The 27,313-nt window shown below is 44.6% G+C and overlaps 2 protein-coding genes across 2 annotated transcripts; both read right to left on the bottom strand.

Moving 5' to 3' along the window:
- Positions 1–20,696: 20,696 nt before the first annotated feature.
- Positions 20,697–21,287, bottom strand: LOC310878892 (transforming protein RhoA-like; the record flags this gene model as incomplete). Its single annotated transcript, XM_083793309.1, has 1 exon — positions 20,697–21,287. One exon carries the CDS (start codon positions 21,285–21,287, stop codon positions 20,697–20,699), a length of 591 nt encoding a protein of 196 aa, XP_083649435.1.
- Positions 21,288–25,132: 3,845 nt separating this feature from the next.
- On the bottom strand, positions 25,133–26,134 carry LOC310879460 (NAD-dependent protein deacetylase sirtuin-2-like; the record flags this gene model as incomplete). The annotated part of the gene is made up of 1 exon (XM_083794172.1): positions 25,133–26,134. Exon 1 carries the CDS (start codon positions 26,066–26,068, stop codon positions 25,133–25,135), a length of 936 nt encoding a protein of 311 aa, XP_083650298.1. The 5' UTR covers positions 26,069–26,134.
- Positions 26,135–27,313: the final 1,179 nt, after the last annotated feature.

Raw genomic sequence — 27,313 nt, 5'->3', positions numbered from 1 at the left:
AATTACATCCGTCAAATCACACGCAAAATTAGAAAGGGAGTGTTGATGTAGTTTGTTTTCAAACATCGGGGTCATTTGAAATGCTATAATCAAGTGACGATGACCAATCGTGTGATTGCCGGTATTGTTGTTGGCCGCATATCTCTCTCACCCCACTTTTCCAGACCTGAGCCTATATTTAGAGAACAGGATTGTGGTAATGGAATGATAAATGGACTTAGTGAGGACTAATTTCATGGGGCAGGAAATCGCTGGAGAAAAGCAAAACCGTAGAGGCTGTAATTATCCTCGGGGAGAGATCACTCACAAACTACAATACCGGAAATGGACGTCTCATGATTCATGGAAAAGCTGTACAACTCAAAGATGTATGTTGAGATGTACAGTCAATATTTCACCTTGTTACAACTTTTACCATGCTCGTGCCCCGTCATGCTGTTTCTCTGAGATGATAGATTGATAAATAGTAAATATGTATAGATTTGTCTGTTGTACTTAAATACTCAAACCTATACAATTCTAATAACCTCAACTTATCTTAATGAGGTTCTGCATAGTTCGCCGGAATAATGCAGAATTAAACCTTTTTCAAATTAACATATAATTAAGTATTGTTACTTTTCTTGTTTTTCAAGAAGATGTATGTGTTGGGGTTCCAACACATACATACGGACCATATCCACATCCATAAACCTTTTCAGGCTATGAGTGTGATCATATTTGAACAGGGGACCCCCACCCTGACAAGCACTTGGAATTGTAGGAGTTGACTAGGCATTACATTTTGTTTGACTCGGTTCCACAGATAGGGCTACATATTGTGGAAATAGGCAGCAGATCCACAAGCTCACGTGTTGGTCTTAAAGGTTGTATAATTGTCACTTTAGAAATGTGCATCTGGGGTAGCCACGCAGTTGCCAGATGCAAATCAGCTGGTGGCAAATAAATTGCCTTCGGTGGACCAAGTGTGATATTAGTGTGGTCCAGCCAGGCAACTTCTGGGGACCCATTTAATTTAAAACCATTTGGGGACTTCCCATGGGTCACAACCCACAGGTTGAGAACCACTGCCTTTAGACACATACAGTATACTGCAACCAAATTAACACAAAGTACACTGACTCAGAATGCTACAGTAAGTGAAATAATGATAATTAATAAAATATTAATAGATAAGCATGGTGCCCTGACCTCTACATTTAGATTTGGTACAAAACACAAAGACCTAGCTCGCTGGACAGTCCAAAATGGTTTGGTATAACTACATTAAACATACCACTGTGCAGCTGTAACCTTACTGTATACGACGCTAAGCCCACACAGCTATGGAATGTTGAGTGTGTCGAGGAATCCTATCGATCAATCAGGATGTTGATGTTGATGCAAACCCAGTCACAGAGACACTTGAGTATTCTTAAGATGTATTACACAAGCCCATGGGAGCAGTAGGCTACACCAAACACAGTAGTCTTTCTCTTTAAACTGTTTTATATTGTTACCCTTCTAAGTTCTTACTATAGACTTGTGTTCTACCACCTAACTCCAAAATGAAAAAATATTTCAGAAAATAAAGAATATTCATTTTTCAGGAAATTAATAAAACCTTATATTTTGAAAACAAAGCAATTCTGCCTCATCGAAGTTGGTGTTGTGACTTTATATATTGTCAATGGGATCCGGACTCAATTCCGATGGAGCATTAGACAGACATGCGGTCGTATTACCGCTGGAATATGCGCTGCTTCCGTGCTTGCGGTTATGGTTAGGTTAAGGATAGAGGTTGTCATTCTATAATAACCGTCAGATCAAAACACAATTACTTGCATGAGAGGGGGAGAGGTGGTGGAGTTTGTTGTTTTAGCACACAGTTTGAGGGTCTAATGGAGTTAAGAGGTTTTGTCCAAAGCGCTTTTTACTACTTTTCATTAGTTCAATATTTGTGAGGGGCGCTAGGCTATTAGGCTATTAGTGTAGATTTATGTCTTACACAAATTTACGTCATACTGGACGAGTAAATCGCCTATTTCTGTCCTACACAAAGATTAATGAATGGAGAATGTATGTCATATATAAATTGACATGTTACATCATGATGATGTATGATGATACGAGCGCCCCTCACTTGACACGGTTGACGGGTGTTTTTTATTTTTGTTAACCAACAGACGTAAAGGGTACTCATGCAAAAAACTGGGTGGTTTTCAACAGCATTATCTTTGTTTCCAGTTGTGGGGAAAAGTACTCAAGTAACAGTATCAATACTGCAATATAGAAATGCTGTTACAAGTCAAAGTCGTACATGATTCTGAACAATAAAATAATTTATTTTATTTTATTGACTTAAATTGTTTGGTTTGAATTTATCTGTCCAACCTCTGATGGGTCGTGCTTTTTTCTCTCAGCCAAGAGAGGGCGCCATTCTTTTCTATTTTGATTTTAAAAAAAAGTTACTTTTGTTCAGAAAATGGCCTAAAGGCTGTGATGAAGTTTACTTTATGTCATGTTTTCTGACCAAACACACTGTGTGTGTGCGTGAGTGTGTGTGCGTGTGCATGGAGCATGCATGTGAGTGTGCTTGTGAAGATGATGTAATTGGAGCTGATGTGGTTAGCACGCTGTTTGGCCTCTGGATGCTCTGGAGTAAATATGAAAATAAAGCATTGCACAGGAAAGCCCTAATTAGTCTGTCAATCTAAGCACCAGAGACCCCCACTCTTCACACCCTGTGTCTGCCCCCCATCTGCCCCCCCCCTGTTCTCTCCGTGTCAGGGCCGGTCAGGAGAGTCAAATCTGGTGCAAGGGTCGACCGAGCCCTGGGGCGTGTGGAGAAACCCATCATTTTGAGGCACCTCTGTGTGTGTGTGGGTGTGTGTGTGTGTGTGTGTGTGTGTGTGTGTGTGTGTGTGTGTGACTGTGTGTGTGTGTGCGCGTGCGTGCGCGTGTGTGTGCTAAGTGCAGGGTTGGATTTTGGCTTTTCTAGTAGAGATATGGGGGGTGGGGGTGGGGGGATGAAATGCCTCTGCTTTTGATATCACCCCTCTGGTCTTTCATGTTTATGGCCCTGCTTCTGGTCAGACTGATGCATATATGACGACTGTCTGATATGTGTGATATTTATCACAATTCAATTTATAGGCATATTCAAACATGAAAATTGACAATCTACATTCACAACCCATTGCATTGTGAGCTATAGTATAGGTTGTAGCCTATATTTCCGCTATTTGTTGTAAGATAGGCTATAGGTTTAGGGCTTAAGTGGTTAAGAAAATACCCTCGTCTTTTTTGTTTCCTCTTTCTGTGTGTGTGTGTGTGTGTGTGTGTGTGTGTGTGTGTGTGTGTGTGTGTGTGTGTGTGTGTGTGTGTGTGTGCGTGCGCGTGCGCGTGCGCGTGCGCGCGTGTGTGTGTGTGCGCAAGATCGATACTGTAGCCTATGCACAGAACAGGTGGAGGAATGGACTGGCTGGGGGGAAAAGGAAGAAAAAACAGATCGCCAAATTAATTAAAACACCACACAGGTCCACTGTCACACTCTCCGAGTTAGATGAACTCTTAGGATTGGACTTTGCAAAAGAGAATCTAGCAAACCCCCTGTCTCACTTAAATAAGAGTTTTGCTAAATCCGCCGCACAGTGCATTACCATTGTATGTAATTGTCTTGTGTTTTTTCCCCGCCATGGGCCGTCCCTCCGTTCGGTCGTTTCGCAGGCTGAATCCAATTACAGGTGTCTCCATCAGTCACGATGGTGGAGAGAGCAGATAATGCCGGTATCGCTACGATTGATTAGTTGTTTGCCGTGCGATCACCATTGATTATCCCACAGACAGGCCCGGTCAGCAGCATCCATCACTCACTCCCAAATGAGGGCCCCCATCCTCCCCACACATCCTAGGCCTACTACAAGCTATGCTTAAAGCAAAAAGCACTGCTTCCACCTGGGGTCCATGCAGGCACTGGTGGAAAGTAACTAAGTACATTTACTTGAGTGCTCTACTTAAGTACAATGTTGATGTATTTGTACTTTACTTGACTATTTCCAATTTCCAGTACTTTTACTTACTTTTACTACATTTCAGACCACATTTGTGCTTTTACTTCACTACATTTATTTGCTACTAGATACTTTGTAGATTTTGATTATTATTATGAAACATACATGAACCACTTCGGCCCTATATACATTTCAGCCATTTGAAAATAGCAGATATACAAGCTCACAGTGAATGCGTCGCGATGCATTGTGGGTCTCTGCAGCTCTTTGATAAACAGAAAATACATGTTCAGGTGGGTTGCCAGTTTCATCCAATAAGGAGAGGGAACTCATTCATCAGCTTCTGGTGTTTCACTTGTTCATCGTGTCATGAGTGGCATGAGTTCTCTAACCTGATTGGATGAAATTAGTATACCGACCTGAAAATGCATTTTTATTTAGTTTATTAAAGAGCTGGAGAGACAGGGAGAAACCCTGTTATTGAAGAAACACACTATAGCAAATACTATACTGTAATGTTTTTTGTTTTTGTTGTGGGTGTTGAACAAGTCCGGGACAATAAAGATTATTATTATACTGGGAACATTTGACACTGCATGGGGACTTTCCATCATGTCAGGACTTTGTTTGGACAGGGTGGTTGTCAATCAGAACTTCGGATGGGCGTTCTCAGAACTTTGTTCCATACACTCCTGCACCCCGTCATATGTTTGCTGTCAAAACTACTTCAGACAGTGTGATTGGTTGCTGGGTGTGATTTAGTTATTTTTGTTTCTGCATTCAGCCAAGCTGGCATCATTCTGCCAGCAGGGAAAGCAGCGATAGTTAGTTTGGAACAGACGTTGAAAATCCCTCTCTAGTGAGTAGTGCATGAACACAAACTGTGGCAAGAAGTAGTAAAACTTCCATAGCTCTGTGACAAATTTCCGACACACAGTGCGTCGGCGACTGGTCTTTCACAAATTCTCCAGTCGCTCGAGACAACAGAGCAAGCTTTTGAATGAATGGCCATCCCCCCAAAACAATCACACTTGTGTGAAGTGAGGGGCGCCCACCGTGGCTGCATCATGATGTACCTGCTTAAAGCAAACATTAAAAGTCCATAGACTTGGCTGCCACATGACATCACGAGTGGCGTCCTGTTTGAGGTCCATGATCCCATAAGAGTCCTTGAGGTTTTATGGGTCTGTAACTATTTGTACTCTCTGAGTTAAAACGACACTGAGGATTTTATAGCGTAGTTTGGGGGTCCCCGAGATAAAATAATGGTATCAAGTGGGTGTCCGTGGATTATTGCATAATTTGACATTAAAACGGTTGAGAATCATTGGCTTCAAGGGTTAGTTCAAATTTTTGACATAAATGGTAAATGGTGCATTTATATAACGCCTTTATCCAAAGCGCTTTATAGATTGTGCATTACATTCACCCATTCACACACACATTCATACACCAATTAATACCTTTGCAACCACTATATGGCAAGTATTTCCGACAGCTTTAAGTCCAAAAATCTGAACTTAAAGGTAAAGTGCAGGTGGAAAAGTATACTTCATATATGGCCAATATATTATGGCCAAGCTCTATTGGCGATTTCCTCACACTAATTCCATAACAGTAGATGGGGGCCAGGTCACAGTGGGGTAGATAGTGGCACAGGGAACCTATATCTTTATGGAATCGTTTCAAAGTGTCTATGACGGACATGAACGAGGTCCATGGTATGAAAAGAGATATGGACACGTTTTGTAAACACATGGAAGTTGCCGGGGGGCATTGTCGCCCTACCACTGCTGCCAGTATTACAAGGTCGGGACTTAAACTTAAGCAAATGGCACGTAATTCTAGAGTGCGGGTGAGGTGTAAACAGCAAATTATCGTGTTTTGTTAGAAAACTGCAGATGGTGGTGTGTTGTTAGAAATGTAAACTACACCTGTGGGTTCAATTTATCGAGCTCCCGTTGCGTCACCTAGATAATTACTAATTAAGTATTTGTCATAATAAGCTATAAGAATAAGAGAATAATTCCCATTGTTTGGATACCTCCAAAAGCTTTAATCTAGTCATGTCTCCTCATACACTGGAGGGTTCATTTTCTACTACACCTGTGAATTGTGCTCAATGTGCATAAACCGCCTTGAACTGTTGATAATCGATGCTGGCCCATAAAAACAGGCCGCTCGAGCCCGTCCCTGCGGTGAGGCGGGGGTGTGGGGGAGTGGGGGGTTGGTGTCTTATTTATGAAATGCAATATGCGTGCAGAGAGAGAGAGAGCGGCCCTGCGGTCCTCGGGGGGGGAGCAGTAATCGTCTGGAATAACCTCCAATTAATGAGCCAGATGGTATATTTTCACAGTAACACCTGGGATGTCCTGTCCAGGCACTCAGCAGCCCAAAAATTAATTTTCGCCCAGAGTAATGTTTCAAAAAGTGTTTACCCCCACAATCTCTGGGTCTTGTTTTTCTCTCCCCCTGGCAGGTGAGTTGTAATAAATAGCCCCCTTTTCATCTATATCTAATACACTGAGTCTAATCTGCCTGCCCCGGCCTGCTCTCTCGTGTCTGGCAGAGGTGGAAGAGGTAGCCTACTCAGATCTTTTACTTGAGTAAACGTGTAGAAATAATAATTACTGATATTGTAGTTTATTTTAATCTCTGTCTCTCTCTCACACACACACACACACACACACACACACACACACACACACACACACACACACACACACACACACACACACACACACACACACACACACACACACACACACACACACCTTTGAAATGTAGGGCAGAGTAAAGTAACAGAAAATGGTATGCTCAAGTAAAGCACAAGCCTAGCTCACAAATGTAATCGAGTACAGCACTTGAGTAAATGCACTTTTCCACCGTTGGTTTCTGTTCTGGCTGAGGGCGTTTTTACTCAACAATAGTCCTGCTGAAAGACATAACTGTCTGTGATGACTTCCAGAGAAACACAGGGGACAGGGTAGAGTAAAAAGAAAAAGAAATGGCAAATTCCACGTGTTGGTCTGTTTATAACTTAATATGGCGTTCAGGGCCCCAGCAGAAAAGAGTGGGTCTCTGGGCCAGTGCACACCGGCTAAATTGTGTTAGTTAGACAAACACTACAACACGAAAGGATTAAGTAGGAATGTGAGCGTGGACCAGGAGGGAGCGTGCCTCTAGCCATATCCACTATTTTGTCTCGTGTAAAAAGAATAATTGTGATTAAGACAGGCTCATTTGTTGGCCTCGTTAACGCAATTATTCTCTTTGTGACCATTTTGAAGATGATCACAAAGATTTACTGCACGTGGGACCACAACAGGTGAAGGACTAAAAACCTTATGCCGGAATCACTGCAATATTCCGCATTTATCATTCCAACGTGACTTTGACGTAGTGGGTGTTGAACAGACTTTCATTCCCTATGCCCCATGTAGTGCACTACTTTGGAGTTCCGCCATTTTGTATTAGTGTCCAAATGTATACTCAGCATTTTAAAAACATATTTTTGGTTCAGAAAAGTCAACATTCAACCTATAGCGGGCTTAGCTCAGTTTACCTGACAAGCCAATTAGAATGCACATCAGGCACAGAACGATTTTTAGGGAGGTAGCATTTTCCAGCGAAATGGAAGAAAAAAACAAAACAAAACAAACAAACAACAATGCAGGTCACCACCAACTTGGATAATGAGGCTGGCCAGTCACTGCCATCGACCCCGCAGGGGTCCCTCCAAGCCATGGGAACTAACACACGGCCATCGATCACATGCAGGGGCATCACACATACTAAAGACAGATGCAGGGGCAGATAGTACTGGTGAGCTATAGCCAGAAGAGGATGGACAGGCCTGCTGCAGGAGGGCTCGTCCAAGGACAACCTAGAGGGGGATGCATTTCCAGGCAGGTCGATCAGCGATGGGGTTAGCCAGTACAAATGTAATGAAAAATGAGACGTGAATGAGAGAAGAAAAAGTTCCAAACTTATCAAATTGAAAATAAAAAATCACACCTATGTGAACTGAGTGTTGCAGCCCCCCCCTCTCTCTCTCATTAGCAGGCAACATTGCAGCATTATCCCCCTCTCTGTTTCTGGCTCCCCCTACTGGTACCCTATAGTCATATACTGGTGCTCATGACCACATGGGTACATGACCACATACATAGGTGTACACGGACATTGCTGGTTGTAGGAGTGGTTGCACCACTCAAAAACAGCGTAAAGGAAAAACAAGCAAGAATATCAAGGCGATGCATTGTGATCAGGATTCAAACCAGAACAGATAAACTAAAAGTTCTACTTTTATATAAGTCTGCCACACTTCTAAAAGTCTGGGTCACTGCATGCTGTGGCGGCACATGGTGATCCAGACGCATCCTTTTAAAGAGGGAGATGGGAGGAACAGAACGTCTGATTAGAACGCCACTGCTTTCTCTTTGCGAACTGTTTCCCATCAAATTGTATCCATCCAAGCGTGGGAGCGGGTTTTCTTTCTTTTTCATTTCCTATTAGCATTTTTCTCTATTATCTTTTTAGTTTTGTATGTTGATGGGATTGTCTTGAATTATGATTGACGGTTTTTTTTTTGGGGGGGGGGGGGGGGGAATTTATATTTTGTGTATGGGTGCATGAGTTATATTGTTTTTGACAATATATAAGTGATACATGTGATACATACATGTGGGGGGGAAAACAAACAAATTATATGGGGGGTGGGGGGGTGGGGATATTACACTCCTGTGAATATGGTAGGGCCCCAAGATACAAGACTCCACAAGCGGTGTCATTTCCTATCCAGACCTTTCCAGGCAAGCAGGTCGTAAACTGTGATCTGCACAAATTGGACATGAAAGTGATGGAACCAATTACATACACTGCACATGTCAACTGCATAATATGATATATTTAATGAAGAGTAATTACCCCCAGAAGTGTACCGTAATAGCACACTTCCAAGAGGATAATTAGCCTAGACTAAATGTCTACACCTATTACCAAAAATCATTTTCTATGGGCATGAATCTGATACGGCTCATCCGAGCAAAGTTGAAAGAAAGGTGAATAATACGACTTGGCGTGGTTTGTCTGTGTGTCTTAGCAACACAATGTAAACAGACAGTAGGTGTGGTGTGACAAGTAAGCTTTGAATATGGATAACCATCAGGGCTGTTGCCATAATGACTGTGTTGTCCTGCCGGTGTATTTCTTGCAATGATCAAAGGCACGTCAAACGTGTCCCCCCCCCCTGGGACGTTAACCACATGAACCATAGCCACCTTTATTCTGGGGCGAACCTTTTGTGAAAAGATTTTTTTGTGTGTGGAAAAGGAGCAGACCAAGTATAGAGCCATGTGGGACAATAGGGTTTAAAGCTTAAGCTACAATGTAAACGTTTGTGATGCAATTTCATTTTGACAAAACTGCGTGGTAGAGTAAATTAGTTCAATGTAACACAACCGTGGAGGAGTGTTGGTTGTATTTGGTCTCCTTGAACAATGTGGTCTCATCTGCCCACTACTGGTTGAAAAGTGGTACTGTACTGACTGGAGGTCTAAATTCAATTTCCCCACTATAGCAAGCGGGGGTGTGCTCGCGCCTGATTATCTGACTGTGCTGATTTGTTGTAAAACGTTCTGCACAGATATCAACCAGTAAGTTACTTATCAAGACCATGCAATGGAGCCTCCAGTAGGCTCTACTGGAGCCTACTGGCTGCGATTAGGAACCATGGAAGTGAAATTACTGCTGCCAAAGCTAAACTGTGGCTGGTTAAGACTGATATGAGGTTAGGGGACTTGCGTGGCCGGTTAAGACTGATATGAGGCTTGGGGACTTGCGTGGCCGGTTAATACTGATAGGAGGTTAGGGGACTTGCGTTAAGACTGAGGTTAGGGTTCGAGTCAGATTTAGGGTTATGTAGCGCTATATTGGATCACTCCAATAATGATAGTTCCGTCCGCCAGACGGAGCGTCGAGCGGACTTACCGATGATCCCGTGCTAAAAGACACGGGAAAATGACGTGTGAGTGAGGCACCGCCTCCCGAGGGTACTTTGCCCGCACACGTCATTTCCCCTTCCTCTTTCCTTTCCTCGGCGTCGTCGGTTGGTAAGGACTAACCCAGTCTTGGGCCAAGGGCTCTCAAAGCAAAGACTCTCACATTGGCTTGTCGATACAATTGCCTGTGCTTACCACTCGGCGGGGCAGGTTCTGCCGCCCGCGGTGGTGGCACACTCGGTTCGGGGCATGGCTACTTCTTGGGCGCAGCTTAAGGGGTCCCCCTTTCGGACATCTGTGCCTCAGCCAGCTGGACGTCGCCTAGTACCTTCACCAGGTTCTACCGCGTCAATGTGGTCCCTGAGAACCGGTTGGAACAAGCCGTTTTAGGGGTTGCCTCTGCTCCTTCGGAGACAGTGGGCTCTCTGTGATTGAGCTGCGGCTGGCCGCTTCCACGGGAAGGGCCTGGCTCTTGTTCTCATTGATAGGTCTCCGACTGATCTGGTAGTGTACTATCATATATTGGAATGATCCAATATAGCACTACATAACGAAGGTTACGTAGGTAACCATGGTTATGTGAGCGATTGGATCACTCCAATTATAGTCGCGGAGATCTATCGCGCCTCGGAAAGGGTACGAGGAAGGGGAAATGACGTGTGCGGGCAAAGTACCCTCGGGAGGCGGTGCCTCACTCACACGTCATTTTCCCGTGTCTTTTAGCACGGGATCATCGGTAAGTCCGCTCGACGCTCCGCCTTCGCTCACATAACCATGGTTACCTACGTAACCTTCGTTAGTAATAGTCAGACAATGTCGGACGTCTCCCTGTTTCCTAATCACAGCTCCATTGCGTCGTCTTGATAAGTAACCTAGCCTACTGGTTGATATCTGTTGATTTTCATTAGAATCCGCTATATGCGGAGTGGTTAAGAGCTTGTCCATGTGTCATCACCTATGTGTCATTCAGGGGTGATAGACCCCAAGGGCTGCATCCATATGGGGGTCATACTGTATGCACCCGGTTATTTACCATTCTGTTCCTATTGAAACAGACTCCTGCATGGTGTAATTAGTAGCTATCCTAGTCGAGAATGAGGCTGCACTGTTTATCTAAGTTGACCTCTGTCCATTAAATCATTATTAAACGCTGGAGGGGGAGATCATTACACGGTCGGCCCAGTGAGTGATGTCATGACCAAACATTGGTCATGTCTGACTGTCCTATAATTGATAGTTCTACGTCTTCCGTAAGAGTGGTTTAGAGCCTTGCTTTATGTAAGTCTGGAATCAGAGGAAATATGATATATGAGAAGGCTATGAGTCACAGGAGGACACTGTGTGTCTCCACATGAAGCTAGGGGAGGAATTACACATCCATCTAATTTAACGTTCCTTATGTCTATCTTGGACATATTAAGTGATATTTATTAGGATGGGAGCGGGAGGAAAATTAGAGACAGTCCTTGTGGGAACTTTTATTTAATTGTAGAGTGGGATTTAACTCATACTTTCTGTAATGGAAAAAGCACAGAAAGAAAGTCCATAATTTAGTCTCATAATTGATGCAAACTCAGAATTTTGGTGAAGTTGGACTTTCACATGTTTGATTCATTACTTAACAGTCTTGAAAATTCCGGTCTGGCCCTGTTCTTAACTGCATTTCCTTTCAAAGAATCAGGTTAAATGGTAGGCTATGAACCCTAGTCAATCAATGACATCAAACCCATGCTATATAAATAATATTTACTCACTGTATTTGTCTATATTTGTCTATATACCTGAGCTAGAAATGCTGCAGCCATTGTATTCACTGGAACAAATTACGTCTGTACTTAGATCATTCCTTACATGCCTTCCTTACAAACTGCTAAGTAATTATGGTTTACAAAACTCTTAAATGGTTCAGCTCCTAAGATCACCTCTGACTTGCTCACTAACTATATTACAATCAAAACTTTTAGATTAGCACGCAACGCAGTGGTCTCCTAAATGTACCTAGAATAAAATCTGGTGAAGGTCCTACTCCTCCCCCTATATATAATTATATAGTCATGTGTAGATGCATATAGCAAGCTGAGTGATATGCATGTTCCCCCTCACCCTCAGTGACTCATATTGCAGTGTCTTTGACACTAGAGCCAAAAAGAAGAAAATAACAATCACTGGGAGGTGAGTGGCAATTCCTTCAAGGTACACACTTAGCCCAGTCCCATATTTGCTCATTAGAGAACTGTAAACCAACTTGAAAGTGTCCCAGTACAGTGTGACTTTGGCCTTGATATATAGCATAGTAACATTTTATTCTGCTGTGTAGGTACAATTACATGGACGTTTCAAAAAGGCAATTCATTATATGAATATGGAGGTTACGTTCTCCTGCAAAATGAACAAAACTTAGTGTGAGGAAGGAGTATGCAAGGAGTGAGGAAGTTTTCCTTTTTTTTTATCAGGATCTGTACGCACGGTTGCTGTCCGTGCGTACACTGCATAGCCCAGATGGACATCAATGGAATGCTTTTATGGGATTTGTAGTCATGGGATGCAGAATTGTGGATATAGAGCATTGATCCATATAAGAATTGGATGAGGCATAGAAAAATCCCTGGCCAGTCATTTCAATTAAACGTGTTCACCCAGTGCATACTGCATGCCCCAGAAGTAGGCCTATCTCTCTCCTTCTGGGGTTTGACAATATGACAATAGAAAATGTGCACAATGGGCTTTAGGCCAGTGGTGGAAAAAATACTCACTTTTCTTTACTTGAGTTCAGTCAGACAACTCGCGGAGAGATTAAACCAATATTTATTGTAAAATGAGAATACAAGTGTGCATATGATATTTGACTTGACATTCGGCTCTGCTGCATTTTCTCCCTTCTCGGCACAATAAAACACCATCATTAAACATTAAGAACAGGGAGATAGATTTACAATAAAACCCCCCATGGGGAACATAAATAACAGAGCCCACCGGTGGTGCTGGGGTGGTGGTGGGAGCAAACATCACATAACAACCTGGGTACCATAGCAGAAGGAAGGCAGGAAGAGCATGCAGACTATAGTGAGATTAAGTAGCCCACCCAATTGGTAAACTGACTGCCACATCACGAATGACGTGTGGGACTTGCACACACTTATACACCCACATAGAAATTCAGCATGTTAACCCCTTGAGTATAGAATGCGCCTTTGAGCACGCCTGAACTCCCTCAAGTGTGACTGACTGAACTAACACCGCAGGCTACGTCTCATTAATAGTATCACTACTGCAATAGGCCTATAGAAATACTTGGTTACAAATAAAAGTCAGACATTTAAAATGTACTTGAGTGAAAGTACAAAAGAAGTATTGACATCAAAATGTACAGTACTAAAAGTCAAATTTGTCAATTATGCAGAATTTTCCATTTCAAGTTTTAAATAGCAGATCTACAAGCTCACAATGCATCGCCATGCAACGCATTGTGAGTTTGTAGATCTCGTGTGTGTGTGTGTGTGTGTGTGTGTGTGTGTGTGTGTGTGTGTGTGTGTGTGTGTGCGTGAGCGTGTGCGTGCGTGCGTGTGTGTGTGAGTTGCACAGACAAAAACAATGCTCTTTGGATGCAAAAATAGCTATGTATTTTGTTGTGATTTTGATTTTGTTAGTTAACATTTCTGCCGTCGGTGTTATGGCGCCTCTGGGCTCAAGTATTGGTCCTGCGTTTGCTAATGTGCTCATAGGACATTTGGAACATGAATTTGTTCTACAAAACTGCCCATAGGAATACCATAGGTCAGTTGTTTACCTGGTGGTATCCTATAGTAATTTGGATGGTAATTGTTTAGTCTGATGCTTCTTGGTTTACTCGTCGTGATCCTAGTTCCCTGATGCACGACAGTACACTGGCTCTCTGCATTTGCTGTATGCGTTTACTTTGCTTATGCCTAAATTGTAAATTGTGAATTGTAAGGAAGTTACCAAACTTTTCAGGCTGCGTCGACCCCCTGCAATAATCATACACTTGGTTCCACATATTGTGAAAATAGCCGAACTACAAGCTCACAACGCATCACACTACGAGTCGTTGTGAGCTTGTAGTTCGGCTGTTGTCACAATGTTTGCCTCATTCTTACGTAATATTTTGCCAATTTTGGATTAAAGATGTCTTAAAAGTCCTTACATTGTCACTTTGCAAATGTGCAGAATGCAGATACCCTATACACAGTACACACGTATACTGTTGAGTGAGAACACAATTCTGCTCATGATGAAACTAATGATCTGGGGACCCCAAAATGATTTTGGGGCCCAAGTATGAAGTTTGAAGAACCACTGCACTGACTGCAGTAATGTCATAGACTGCTGATGAGTGATGCCACAAGCTGGTAACATGAAGTCTGAGATCAACATTGGAGTCACACCATTCCCGTGTGGATCCCAAGATCCACGTGATTCACTCTTTTTGTTATCAAGGCTCTTTGTCTTGGCTGAACACAAGATTTAAGCACACACTGTAGGAGGCTACTGGTACTGTGAAGTCACAATATTTACAACCGTAACCAATGGCATTGCCTAAATTCATTACAGGGCTAGCATAGTCAAACCAAGATGGGGGTAACATTTGAGCCATAAACAACTCCCCGTAGTTCAGTCTTTGATCTTGTTTTCTTTATTACTGTAGCTATCTTGAACATTAACATTTGACTAACAGTATAACAAAGATTATTGATGTTAAGCTAACATGTGCGTGATGCATCGTCGTTTGTTTGAATCTCTTGTTTCACGACTAGGCCATTGACACCTACAGACACTAAGCTGGTTCTCGGAAGAGGTGATTTACCTACCCCACTAAACCTCAAAGGCTGAAAGGGGACGCATGCACGAAAAGCAGAGCTGGCGCTTTGTGGTGACGAGGTGAGAGCCATTCTCATAAGATGCCGTAACGAGCCACGGCTGTGGCCGTAGCTGCGATATCCGCCCATTAAACAGGAACCCTGCGTTCGCCTCCGCCGTCGTTAAATAAGGCAGCTGCGTGTGCGTCGGGTCGCCTCTGACATCGAGCTCGGCTTCTGATAGCGTGGGCTCGGGCTAATTGTGAGAACCGCTCATTATATCTGATAAAGAAGAACATAAATCACAAAGAAGGTTTGACCCACGGGCCGGCCTCAGACATTTGGCAGGGGGAACTCTCACAGGGGCCGACTCGGAACAGCCGAGATCTCATTACACATTACATCCTTGTCTTGACAAAGTGCCAGCAGCATCTTTTGATATAGTGTGTTGGGAGAGACAAGCTTTAATACGCCGCCTCTGTTCAGCGGGTCTGAATAAAGGGAACCCGAGACGTCACTGACACAGAATCTGATGGTGACTTCTGGTGGCAGTGGTGGGCGGCGGACATCCTCCCCACCTCACTGACATGTTCTGTGTACAAAGACATCTGTACTGTCTGGAGGCCAGCGTCCATGATGCAGCGCTGCACATACTACAAAGAGACCATAGAGTTAGTTCCCTGCATGTGCAGTTTGTGCACACAGTAAATCCATGTAAATCCTGTACGACTTCTCTCTGCTGATTGGATCAATTTGGTATCCCGACCTGAAAATGTATTTGTATTTGTTTGCTAAAGCATTTTTCCCAAACACTGGGTCGTACATTTTCAAGGCTCTCTTTATTTTTTGTTTCCTACATTTTCTATTATTTCAAAACATATTAAAAAACATTCCCAAAATACTTTCATGAATTAAAAACAAATTCAGTTGTTTTTTTTCAGTAATTTCATGAAGAAATAAAATAAAAGAAATTCCATAAATTAGAAAATAAATAAATTAGAATACAGATATTTAAGAAGTAGTGAATATAGCCGATCTACAAGCTCACAATGCGGCACGAAGCGATGCGCTGTGAGGTTGTAGATCTGCTATTTTCACTACTTCGGGTCCTGGGTAAATGTTTAATTTCTCTTTTGGGTCAAAGTTTGGGAACCACTGTACGAAAGAACTGGAGAGACCCCTGTTACTGAACAAACAATCATTGGAAAGATTGCTGTTGGAATATGAGCTACTCTCACTAATCACTTAATCCACCGATTTCACTGCGTAATGACTGTGGTTTGTCCCCACAGTCCCCCTGAGCTCTCTGTCACGTCCTCGACACAACCCCGTCTTTCCCGCCATCTTGCCTCTCAATGAACACACGCTCCATTGACTAATACGCTCACATGCAGGGGCGCAGTGGAACCATTTACTAATACCCTCACATGCAGGGGCGCAGTGGAACCATTTACTAATACCCTCACATGCAGGGGCGCAGTGGAACCATTGACTAATACGCTCACATGCAGGGGCGCAGTGTAACCATTGACTAATACCCTCACATGCAGGGGCGCAGTGGAACCATTGACTAATACCCTCACATGCATGGGCGCAGTGGAACCATTGACTAATACCCTCACATGCAGGGGCGCAGTGGAACCATTGACTAATACCCTCACATGCAGGGGCGCAGTGGAACCATTGACTAATACCCTCACATGCAGGGGCGCAGTGGAACAATTGACTAATATGCTCACATGCAGGGGCGCAGTGGAACCATTGACTAATATGCTCACATGCAGGGGCGCAGTGGAACCATTGACTAATACCCTCACATGCAGGGGCGCAGTGGAACCATTGACTAATACCCTCACATGCAGGGGCGCAGTGGAACCATTGACTAATACCCTCACATGCAGGGGCGCAGTGGAACAATTGACTAATATGCTCACATGCAGGGGCGCAGTGGAACCATTGACTAATACCCTTACATGCAGGGGCGCAGTGGAACCATTGACTAATACGCTCACATGCAGGGGCGCAGTGGAACCATTGACTAATACCCTTACATGCAGGGGCGCAGTGGAACCATTGACTAATACCCTCACATGCAGGGGCGCAGTGGAACCATTGACTAATACCCTCACATGTAGGGGCGCAGTGGAACCATTGACTAATACACTCACATGCAGGGGCGCAGTGGAACCATTGACTAATACCCTCACATGCAGGGGCGCAGTGGAACCATTGACTAATACCCTCACATGCAGGGGCGCAGTGGAACCATTGACTAATACCCTCACATGCAGGGGCGCAGTGGAACCATTGACTAATATGCTCACATGCAGGGGCGCAGTGGAACCATTGAATTGAAGGGTGGAGTGCAGACGGCGATGAATAGTCTTTTTCACTGGATATGAAACATTGCCTGTATTTGCGTTTTCCCGGATATTTCTTTTTGCCTGTGAACCGTTGCCTCTCGACCCTGCGGCCGCGGTCCATTGACTACAGCAAAAGCAACATGGGTGCAAACACAGGGAAAGATATTAGTAGGCTCATTTACAGCACATGTCAACGGGAGGAAACCCAACTGGCCCCGCACACTGCAACCCGGCTCATTGAATTATTATATTCGGTTATTTATTAATCCTCTATTTCCTGCGTAGATACAAATATATCATGTGGACTTCTTTGTGGCTTTATTCACGGCCTGGCCTGGTCTTTTTTTTTTATATTCCTCGCCGTGGAATGTGAATGTGAAGGAAAGCACAGGAACTTTAGCGCAGGGGGGTTGTTGAGGGAGAGAGAAGAAAATATTGTGGAAAACTAAATGTAGCAACTCACTCTGCCTTACTCATCATTCTTATGGAAAACCAAAATAATTTCCCCCCCAAGCCAGGGTTGTGGTTGGTAGACGAGAGGCTGAGCCTTTGTGTGTGCACATGCACATGCACATGCACATGCACATGCACATGCACATGCACATGCACATGCACATGCACATGCACATGCACATGCACATGCACATGCACATGCACATGCACATGCACATGCACATGCACATGCACATGCACGTGGTGACGTTGATAGCTGTGGTGAGATATTACAACGAAAACGTGCCTGAATTTTCACCCCAGCTACACTACCTATATCTGCCAGCAGACAGCTGACACACAGACACACACACACACACACACACACACACACACACACACACACACACACACGCACACGCACACGCACACGCACACACATGCACACACACACTACACTCTCGAAAAGGGCATTTACATTACTGCAGAACTTTGTGCTGTTATTATAACACATGGCTAATTTTCTCCCTGACACATTGGAAGCCAAGACAAATATTCACTTTCACTCTCAGTGCTCCGTGAGTTTAGATTGTCCAATTGGTTCTGACAGGTTATATGGAAAAAGCAGACTGGAACATCGTGCCATGGTGCCGACTGCCTAAACTCATCTGAGAAATCTCCCATAGTTTTGGACGTTAAGACCGTTATTGGAAATGAGAGACTAGAATACAGTGGTGGAAAAAGTACTCACATTTTGTATTTAAGTAAAAGTATCAATACTGCAATGTAGAAATTGCTCTGTTACAAGTAAAAGTCAGGAATTAAAACTTTACTTGGGTAAAAGTAGAAAAGTATTTTTATCAAAATGTTTCATAGCACATTTTGATTTAGTTTTAGTTTAGTCATCAGGCATATGTCCCATTTCACAAGTTTTCTAATTAAATGTATACAAATATTTTGAATGGGCTGCATTGTGATCTTGTAGATCTGGTATTTTCAAATGGCCAAAATGTCGGTAATGTATGTTAATTTGTAATAATAATGAAAAGTAACTATAGTAGCCGATGTTTTCAAATAATTGTAGTGGAGTAAAAGTACAACATTTTCCTAGTGGAGTGGAATACTCCACTAGATACTAGAATCTGATTATGTCGGGGGCACAAAGTATTATGTTGTTTGTGCCAGTGGTAAACAACTTTCACAGAATACTCCAGCCTGTTTAGCCAAAACTCATCCCTGCATTATGTGGCTGCAGTCTGCCACAGGAAAGATTCTTTCTTGGCTAGATTAGCTGGAGCGCACACAAACTTGGGTCATTGGAGATATCTGTTGGGTTTCAGAATCATGTACAGCAACATTAGACAGGCAACGTAATGAAAAGGCTTTTTGAGCAGTACCTAACCGCTCCAATGACTAGCCGTGTGTCTGTCTGTCTGTCTGTCTGTCTGTCTGTCTGTCTGTCTGTCTGTTTTTAGACTTAACCTTACTTACTTAACCATGGCTCACTTGGTTAGAGTGAGCGAGAATATGGAGTAGCGACTTGCACTCCATATTCGGACATAATGGTCAACCCGGATCTCCATATATGGATCTTTATATGATTGTTTGAGTCTTTTGTGATGATGACATCTTTTGTGATTATGGTGTCTTCATGTGGCATGGGATCCTTGACTTTGTATGCTCATATATGGAGATCCCTGATGTCATCAGAGATCTCCAAATATGGAGATCTGATGTCATCAGTATATGCCCGCATATGGGCATGCCCATATAAATTATGTAGAGGTTGTATCGCAGTGTAAAACTTTTGCCCATATATGGGGATCCCTGATGTCATCAGTGACAGTGTATGCCAATATATGGGCATATTGACCGACTCCTGACACTTGACCGACTCACAGTAAGTGACCATAACGACCAGTGTTTTAAGTTAGTTGTACCCCATTTTATGATTTGCTTGAGTCTGGTATCAATATATTGTGTGGGTCTGATGTTATACTGTCATAGTTACAGCATGAGTGTTGAATTTGATAGCACATTTTGATGTAGTTTTAGTCATCAATGAATCCTCTACCGAGTAGAGGATTCATTGATTAATATACTGGGAGAAAACATCCAAAGTTTCATGGAGATAAGAGGTTACGAGCGACAAAATGCGCCAGCATATCGATCCATTCATCACCACGGAGAGCGCCCTGGATTAGGAGATACGAGTCATTCTTTCCGCCGCGCTAACATGTGAGTCAACGGCAAGCTAATAATTGCCCAGAGCGTTACGGCAAGCGAAAAGCGAACGGACCAAAAACAAAATAGGAAAAATTCTGAATATTCTTATCTCGCCCCGTATCTTTGAGGGTGCGCTATGACGTCCACAGACGTCCAGGGCACCTCTCGGTTCGAATCCTTATGACGGCCTGAGGTGTCGTATGTAAAAATTGTGTTAATTATCAATGGCATTTAATGTTTGTGTTAGGACAAAGTTTATGTTTACATGCACACTAAAAGCTGGACATAGGAGGGGCTCAAAAACCCTGGGTTTCCATTCGTGAATTGTCCAGTCTTTTTAGCTTTCATTTGTGCTTTGGGATCATATATGCACAAATGTTGTGTGTCTGAAGCACAAGTGTTTCTATGGAAACATTCTTTAGACATCAGTACTACAGCGCTGTATGTATGACACATGACAGTTCCTTCTCTCTGACCTCTCAGATCACATAGGCCTATACATGTTTCAATGTGACAGATCTTACTCGTGTTCAAGTATGAACATTATTTTCTATAATTTCAAAAATGAACTGACAAAAACCTTTTGCTTGCTTGTGTTTATTTATTAGACAAAAAAATACACCTGTACTGTAGTATAAAATTGTTTGTGTGTGTGTCTTGGAGGGGGATTTGAGCGGCTTTTGAAAATTACATCATATGGCAGCCAAGTCTATGGACTTTTTAATGTTTGTTTAGAGCAATTTAAACAAACATTAGCCATTAGCCATTACTTTTTCAAAGGAAACAAGCATTAACGACGTGAGACACCATGTGATTTATTTTCTCCTTTGGCCCCATACATCAAGTAGTCCACTCCTCGTGTGCCATTTACATTAGGAGACATTTGCTTCTCTTCTTTTTTTCCTTCTGTAGTGTGGCCTTGGTTTCCTTCTGTAGTGCAGCCTTGGTGACCGTCTCAAAAGCATCCCTCACGCCATCCTTTGTTTTTGCAGAGCACTCCATGTACGCAAAGGCACCAATCCTGTCTGCCATCTCACGGCCCTCCTCCGGTTTCACAGGTTCTTGCTTGGTTTTGGCCAGCTTCCTTCGGGTGTGCTCGTCGTTGCGCAGGTCCATTTTGTTTCCCAACAAGACAACGGGAGCACCGGGGGAGTATAATCTGGCTTCTGGGACCCACTTCTCCCAGACGTTCTCCAGACTGTCGGGGCTATCAATGGAGAAGCACATGAGAACGGCATCGGCCTTCGAATAAGAACAAGGACGCAGTCTGTCGAAGTCTTCTTGGCCGGACGTGTCCCTAAGCGTTAGCTGAACCGCTTTGCCATCCACTTCAATGTTACGAGGTATGACCTCAAGGACTGTAGGTTCATAGGCATCTGGCTCTGGGAAGTGGTCCTTGTATAGGCAGGTCTTCCCACAGGTATTGTCTCCCACTATTACAATCTTAACGTCTGCCATAGTCACCGATCTCTGCTCTAATGGGTTCTCAATTTTCTCCATATACTGCCACAACCCTCTTGCCTGGTCCGGTTTTCAGCTCCACTGCTGACACTTGCACCATATAGCTATGATGTCACTGTGACAGAGTTTCATGTCAGTCTTGCCCAAATATGGGCATCCATGACATCAGAAATTCCAGCGCTCTGATCAACAGTACGAGGTAACCATACAGTAGCAATCATAAATCAACAAATATGGACACAGTGGTCTTCATCAACATTATCGGGTAACCAATGCCATGGGAACCAAAATCAACAAATATGGATGGACACATTGGTCTTCATCAACATTATCGGGTAACCAATGCCATGGGAACAAAATCAACAAATATGGATGGACACAGTGGTCTTCGTCAACATTATTGGGTAACCATGGTAACTAGCAAATATGGACACAGTGGTGTTCATCACCAACCAGAGGTTGGGCACATCTAGCGTTAAGGCCGCAAAGCGGACCCCACTGATCTGACCCGTGAGTTTTGGGGGCCTTGTCAGAGGCCTTTTCTGTCTATATATGGAGATCTCCGTATCTGTCAGTCATTGGCGTTTTATGCCCATATACGTATGTGGATCCCTGATGTCATCAGTGCATTCCCATGCCGATTATGCCCATATATGGGCCTATAGGTCAGATTGGCACGTGTGAAGGAATTTGATGGTGGACAGCTGGTAGACATATATGTGCATGACCATATATGGGCATAACGGTAAGATCTGTGCCTTTGTGTCCCATGTATCTCTGTCGTACTAGATCTAGAACTTCTAGATTATGTGGATTGACAAAAAATATAAATCCCCATATATGGAGTTTCCTGATATCATCAATATGATGCCATAGCACTGCAATCATAAACTGGCCTGTACTCCATATTTGGGCATGGCTGACACAGAAAGGCATGGTATTTCTGTGTGGAGTTTGCATGTTCTCCCCGTGTCCCCTAGGGTAGGTGCCCTCACAAAAAACATGCAGTAATCCTGGTCACTAAACTGCCTCCCCCTGGCCAGCCGGGGCGCCTGATGGAGGGGAAAGGAACTGGTTGGAATAACGTGTTCCTTCCACACGCTACGTCCAACCAGGGAAACTCCCCCCTGTCAGGTGTAAAGGAGCAACTTGGACACTCAGGCATGAAGGAAGCATGAGTTCAAGTCCGTTGCTCTCCCCTTGTCCCCCATATATGGGGACTAGGTTGGTGGAGGGTGTGTAGAGCCCAGGATCACATTAGATGATTGACACAGGGGTGAAAAATGGGTTACAAAATCGTGGGATAAAAAATATATATATAAAAAAAGAAAGGCATAGCGACGGGCAGGAGGGATCCTGATTCCCAAAAAGAATTCCTCAACCATCGACCAGTTCCGGCAGATCAGTCTGCTGAATGTGGAAGGAAAGCTCTTCTTCAGTGTCGTGGCCCAGAGGCTCTCAGTATTCCTACAGAAGAACAACTTTGCACACCTCAGTGCAGAAGGCAGGGATTAGTGGATTCTCAAGATGCCTGGAACACACTAATGTCATCTGGCACCAGATACAGATGGCCAAGAAGGAGAAAAAAGATCTGCATGTGGTTTTCTTAGATCTTGCCAATGCCTTCGGGTCAGTGCCTCATGAGATTTTGTGGACAGCATTCAACTTCTTTCAAGTCCCAGGGGCATCACAAGGCTGGTCAAAGCCTACTTCCAGGACCTCCAGTTCTGCGTTACAGCACAAGCCAGTACAACTGCCTGGCAGCACCTCGAAGTAGGCATAATGGCGGGCTGCACCATCTCTCCACTGGCGTTTACCATGGCAATGGAGCTCATCATTCGAGCATCCCGATTGGTGGTTGGAGGGGAACGGCTGAAGAGTGGGCTGCGTCTTCCTCCAATCAGGGCGTACATGGATGACATGACAACGATAACAACAGACGCATGCACCAAACGCCTGCTGGATAAACTCCAGGGAAACATCAAATGGGCACGAATGGAGATTAAACCCAGTAAATCCCAAAGTATCTCCATTGTCAAAGGCCAGCTTGCCAATGAGAGGTTCCATGTTAACAACGAGCCAATACCAACAGTTCTGGAGAAGCCTATCAAAAGCCTTGGCCGCTGGTATAGCGCAGAACTCAAAGACTCGAAGCAGGTGGAACAACTCAAGCAGGATACCATCAGTGGCCTCAAGCAGATCAACAACACTGCTCTCCCTGGGAAGCTGAAGCTGCGGTGCCTTCGATTTGGTTTGTTTCCCCGTCTCATGTGGCCAATATCCATCTATGAGGTCACTCTATCCCATGCCAATCGGCTGGAGAGAAATCAAGGCTGGAAATGACTGCTCCAACCCTAGCAACAGGGAGGAAATGGAAGCCATTTGCAGCAGTTGTGGTGACAAAGACCGCCCTCAGACACCGGGATATAGTGGGGCATGTCCAACACGGCAGAGGGGGCCTTGGTTTGAAAGCATCAACACCCACATGGCAAAAGGCTACTCCAACCGAACGGCGGCACATGGTGGTGGATGTGCGCCACCAGGAGGAAGCAGCCATGTGTGCCAAGTGCAGTCTCCCAGGCCCAGCAAGGCCGCTGGATGAAGTGGGATGGAGTGGAGGAAAATCACATGGAATGAGCTGTGGAGCATGGAGTCTAGAAGGCTAAGTTCCATCATTAGAGCCACTTATGACGTCCTGCCCTCTCCAACCAACCTACATCTTTGGTATGGAGAGGACACAGTCACTGGCAGTCACTGGCTGTGGCTGAAACATAAACATGGGCTTCCAGATGACCACGTGGTGCCACCATGCGACACAAACCCAGGTCTGATCAGCCTGTGGTGGGCCAACCTCGGCAGAGGGTGTCTTGTGATAATTGGCCGAAACATCCAATGAGGTCGGGGCACACAACTGAAGATGTGTCGCACTGGTGGCACCACGGGATCATTGACAATTCCACCCCACCCAAGAGGTCATCTCCATTCAATTGTTGTGCTGAATATTTAGGGATCTTTAACAACCCCAGAATCCATATTTGGACAATCCATATTTGGTCAGTCAGTGGAGTGACCTTTGCTGAACCAGACTTAACTTCTTTGCTCTCAAAGGTGTCCTTATCCTTGGCGATCGATCCTGGCATGTTCCCTCTTCATCAGCTCTTTTAGCTCCGCCTTCCATCCCAGCAGATCAGCCAGGGCCAAACAACCAGCGTCACACGTACGGATGTAGGCGGCACATGGTGGTGGATGTGCGCCACCAGGAGGAAGCAGCCAGGTGTGCCAAGTGCAGTCTCCCAGGCCCAGCAAGGCCGCTGGATGAAGTGGGATGGCGTGGAGTGGAGGAAAAAACACATGGAATGAGCTGTGGAGCATGGAGTCTAGAAGGCTAAGTTTCATCATTAGAGCCACTTATGACGTCCTGCCCGCTCCAACCAACCTACATCTTTGGTATGGAGAGGACACAGTCACTGGCAGTCACTGGCTGTGGCTGAAACATAAACATGGGCTTCCAGATGACCACGTGGTGCCACCATGCGACACACACCCAGGTCTGATCAGCCTGTGCAGGGCCAACCTCGGCAGAGGGTGTCTTGTGATAATTGGCCGAAACATCCAATGAGGTCGGGGCACACAACTGAAGATGTGTCGCACTGGTGGCACCACGGGATCATTGACAATTCCACCCCACCCAAGAGGTCATCTCCATTCCATTCAATTGTTGTGCTGAATATTTAGGGATATTTAACAACCCCAGAATCCATATTTGGACAATCCATATTTGGTCAGTCAGTGGAATGACCTTTGCTGAACCAGACTTAGCTTCTTTGCTCTCAAAGGTGTCCTTATCCTTGGCGATCGATCCTGGCATGTTCCCTCTTCATCAGCTCTTTTAGCTCCGCCTTCCATCCCAGCAGATCAGCCAGGGCCAAACAACCAGCGTCACACGTACGGATGTAGGCTACGTCTCTGTAAGCCTTGTCCGAGTCAAAGTCCATCCCTCCTCGGAAACCTAAAAACCCAAACAGGGGCTTCGCCTCTCCCACCTTCTCCCTGTTAATAAGCAGCCTGGGGCACTTTTTAGAAACCTTGCCGACAAGACTGGCAAACGGTTGAACCTGCAGGGACGTACCCATGATGATGAGAAGGTCACACTGGGGAAAGTCTATCATCGCCGACGTGAAGAACCGGACAGGGAGGCTTTCTCCAAAGAAGACTATATCCGGCTTGACCAGACTCCTACACTTGTCACACCTGGGGATGGCGTCGGCGAAGATCTTCTGTTTCATCCAGTCGAGGTTGTACGCCCTCTGGCAAGAGAAGCGGACACAGTGGGAGGTGTGGAACGTTCCGTGGGCCTCGACCAGGTCTTGATCCTCCAGCCCTGCCACGCGTTCAAGGGTGTCGATGTTCTGGGAGTAGCAGCGTCGCAGGAGCCCCTTGTCCATCAGCAGCTTCATGAAGTAATGACTCATGGTCGGCCTGAGCTGCTCCGGGTACAGCTGCTTGGCCAGCGCGAAGAACGGTTCAGGGTGTTTCTTGAAGTAATCTATGTTGAAGACGGCCTCCGGGTAGGGCAGGTTGTAGTTCTGCAGATTGGCGTAGAGGCCGGACGCCGGCGACCGGAAGTCGGGTATGCCGGCCGACGTGGATATTCCCGCTCCCACCATGCAGATGATGTTTTTGCATTTGCCACTCCGTATGTACCGAGCGACCCCCGTCAGAGTGAGTTCGTCCAGAACCTTCTCTGTTCTGGAAAACAGGTTGCGTAGGAAGTCCATTTATGGTTCTCCAGAAGCCGCTTCTTCACTGCTATCGTCAGACTCCTCTGGTTCAGGGGCAAGACCCTCCTCTGTTTTAGAAGTCTTTGGTGCTTTAGACATATATATATATATATATATATATTTGCTTTATTTGACTTGATTATTAACTCATTTTAAAGGATGTGATGTTGTAGCGTGATGACATCATTACACAGAATACACTTTGGACATGGTGGTGGCCGTATAGCTGAGTGGGTGGAGAGGCCGTCTGGGCTGTGTGCTCTCTGGTCTAGAGGGGCTGGCGAAAACAGCCGGTGGATCCTATTGGTTCACTGCTCTGTGCCCCTGCCCCCTCCTCCTCCTCCCCTCCCTGATAGAACAGAGCGGAGAACACAGACGTCACGATGTGGAATGACACGCGTCTGCACGGTTATTGGTGAGCAGAATACAAGGTTCAACTCCCACTTTACAGTATATGCCACTTTTTCTGGCTCGTTTTCCCAGGCTTTTATTACTTGCGCAAGCAGAGCGCGCAAGTAATAATTTCGCCCGGTCTCTTCCGCCGTGACAGCTGTCCCGCCATTCGATGTTTATGCAGAAAAACATCAAATCTGTGCCTGTTTTGCTGGGACCAAACGACCACAAATGACCATATTTCTTACGTCATCATTTAGAGCTAGTCATACGTATAATATATACATAATCAGTAAAAATAAAATAGCAAATTGTGCCTGATCTGCTGGGACCAGAGTACGTGGTGTGTATATGTATGACTAGCTCTTAATGATGACGTAAGAAATATGGTCATTTGTGGTCGTTTGGTCCCAGCAAACCAGGCACAGATTTGCTGTTTTCTTGCATAAACATCAAATGGCAGGACAGCTGTCACAGTTTTTGGCGCAAAGTAACCACAGTATACCGCTAATCAACTTACAACTACACACTTTATATAGTATATGTATATGTATACGTATGTCCTACGTCATCATTTACAGCTAGTCATACGTATAGGCTACTATATACATAATCAGTATAAAATAAAATAGCAAATTGTGCCTGATCTGCTGGGACCAGAGTACGTGTTGTGTATATGTATGACTAGCTCTCAATGATGACGTAAGAAATATGGTCCCAGCAAACCAGGCACAGATTTGCTGTTTTCTTGCATAAACATCAAATGGCGGGACGGCTGTCATGGTTTTTGGCGCAAAGTAACCACAGTATACCGCTAATCAACTTACAACTACATACTCTATATAGTAT

Source organism: Protomyctophum parallelum (genome assembly GCF_964188405.1).
Source record: "Protomyctophum parallelum genome assembly, chromosome: 21".
In the NCBI taxonomy this organism is placed as follows: Eukaryota; Metazoa; Chordata; class Actinopteri; order Myctophiformes; family Myctophidae; genus Protomyctophum; species Protomyctophum parallelum.
This window is presented reverse-complemented; position numbering and strand designations above follow the sequence as displayed.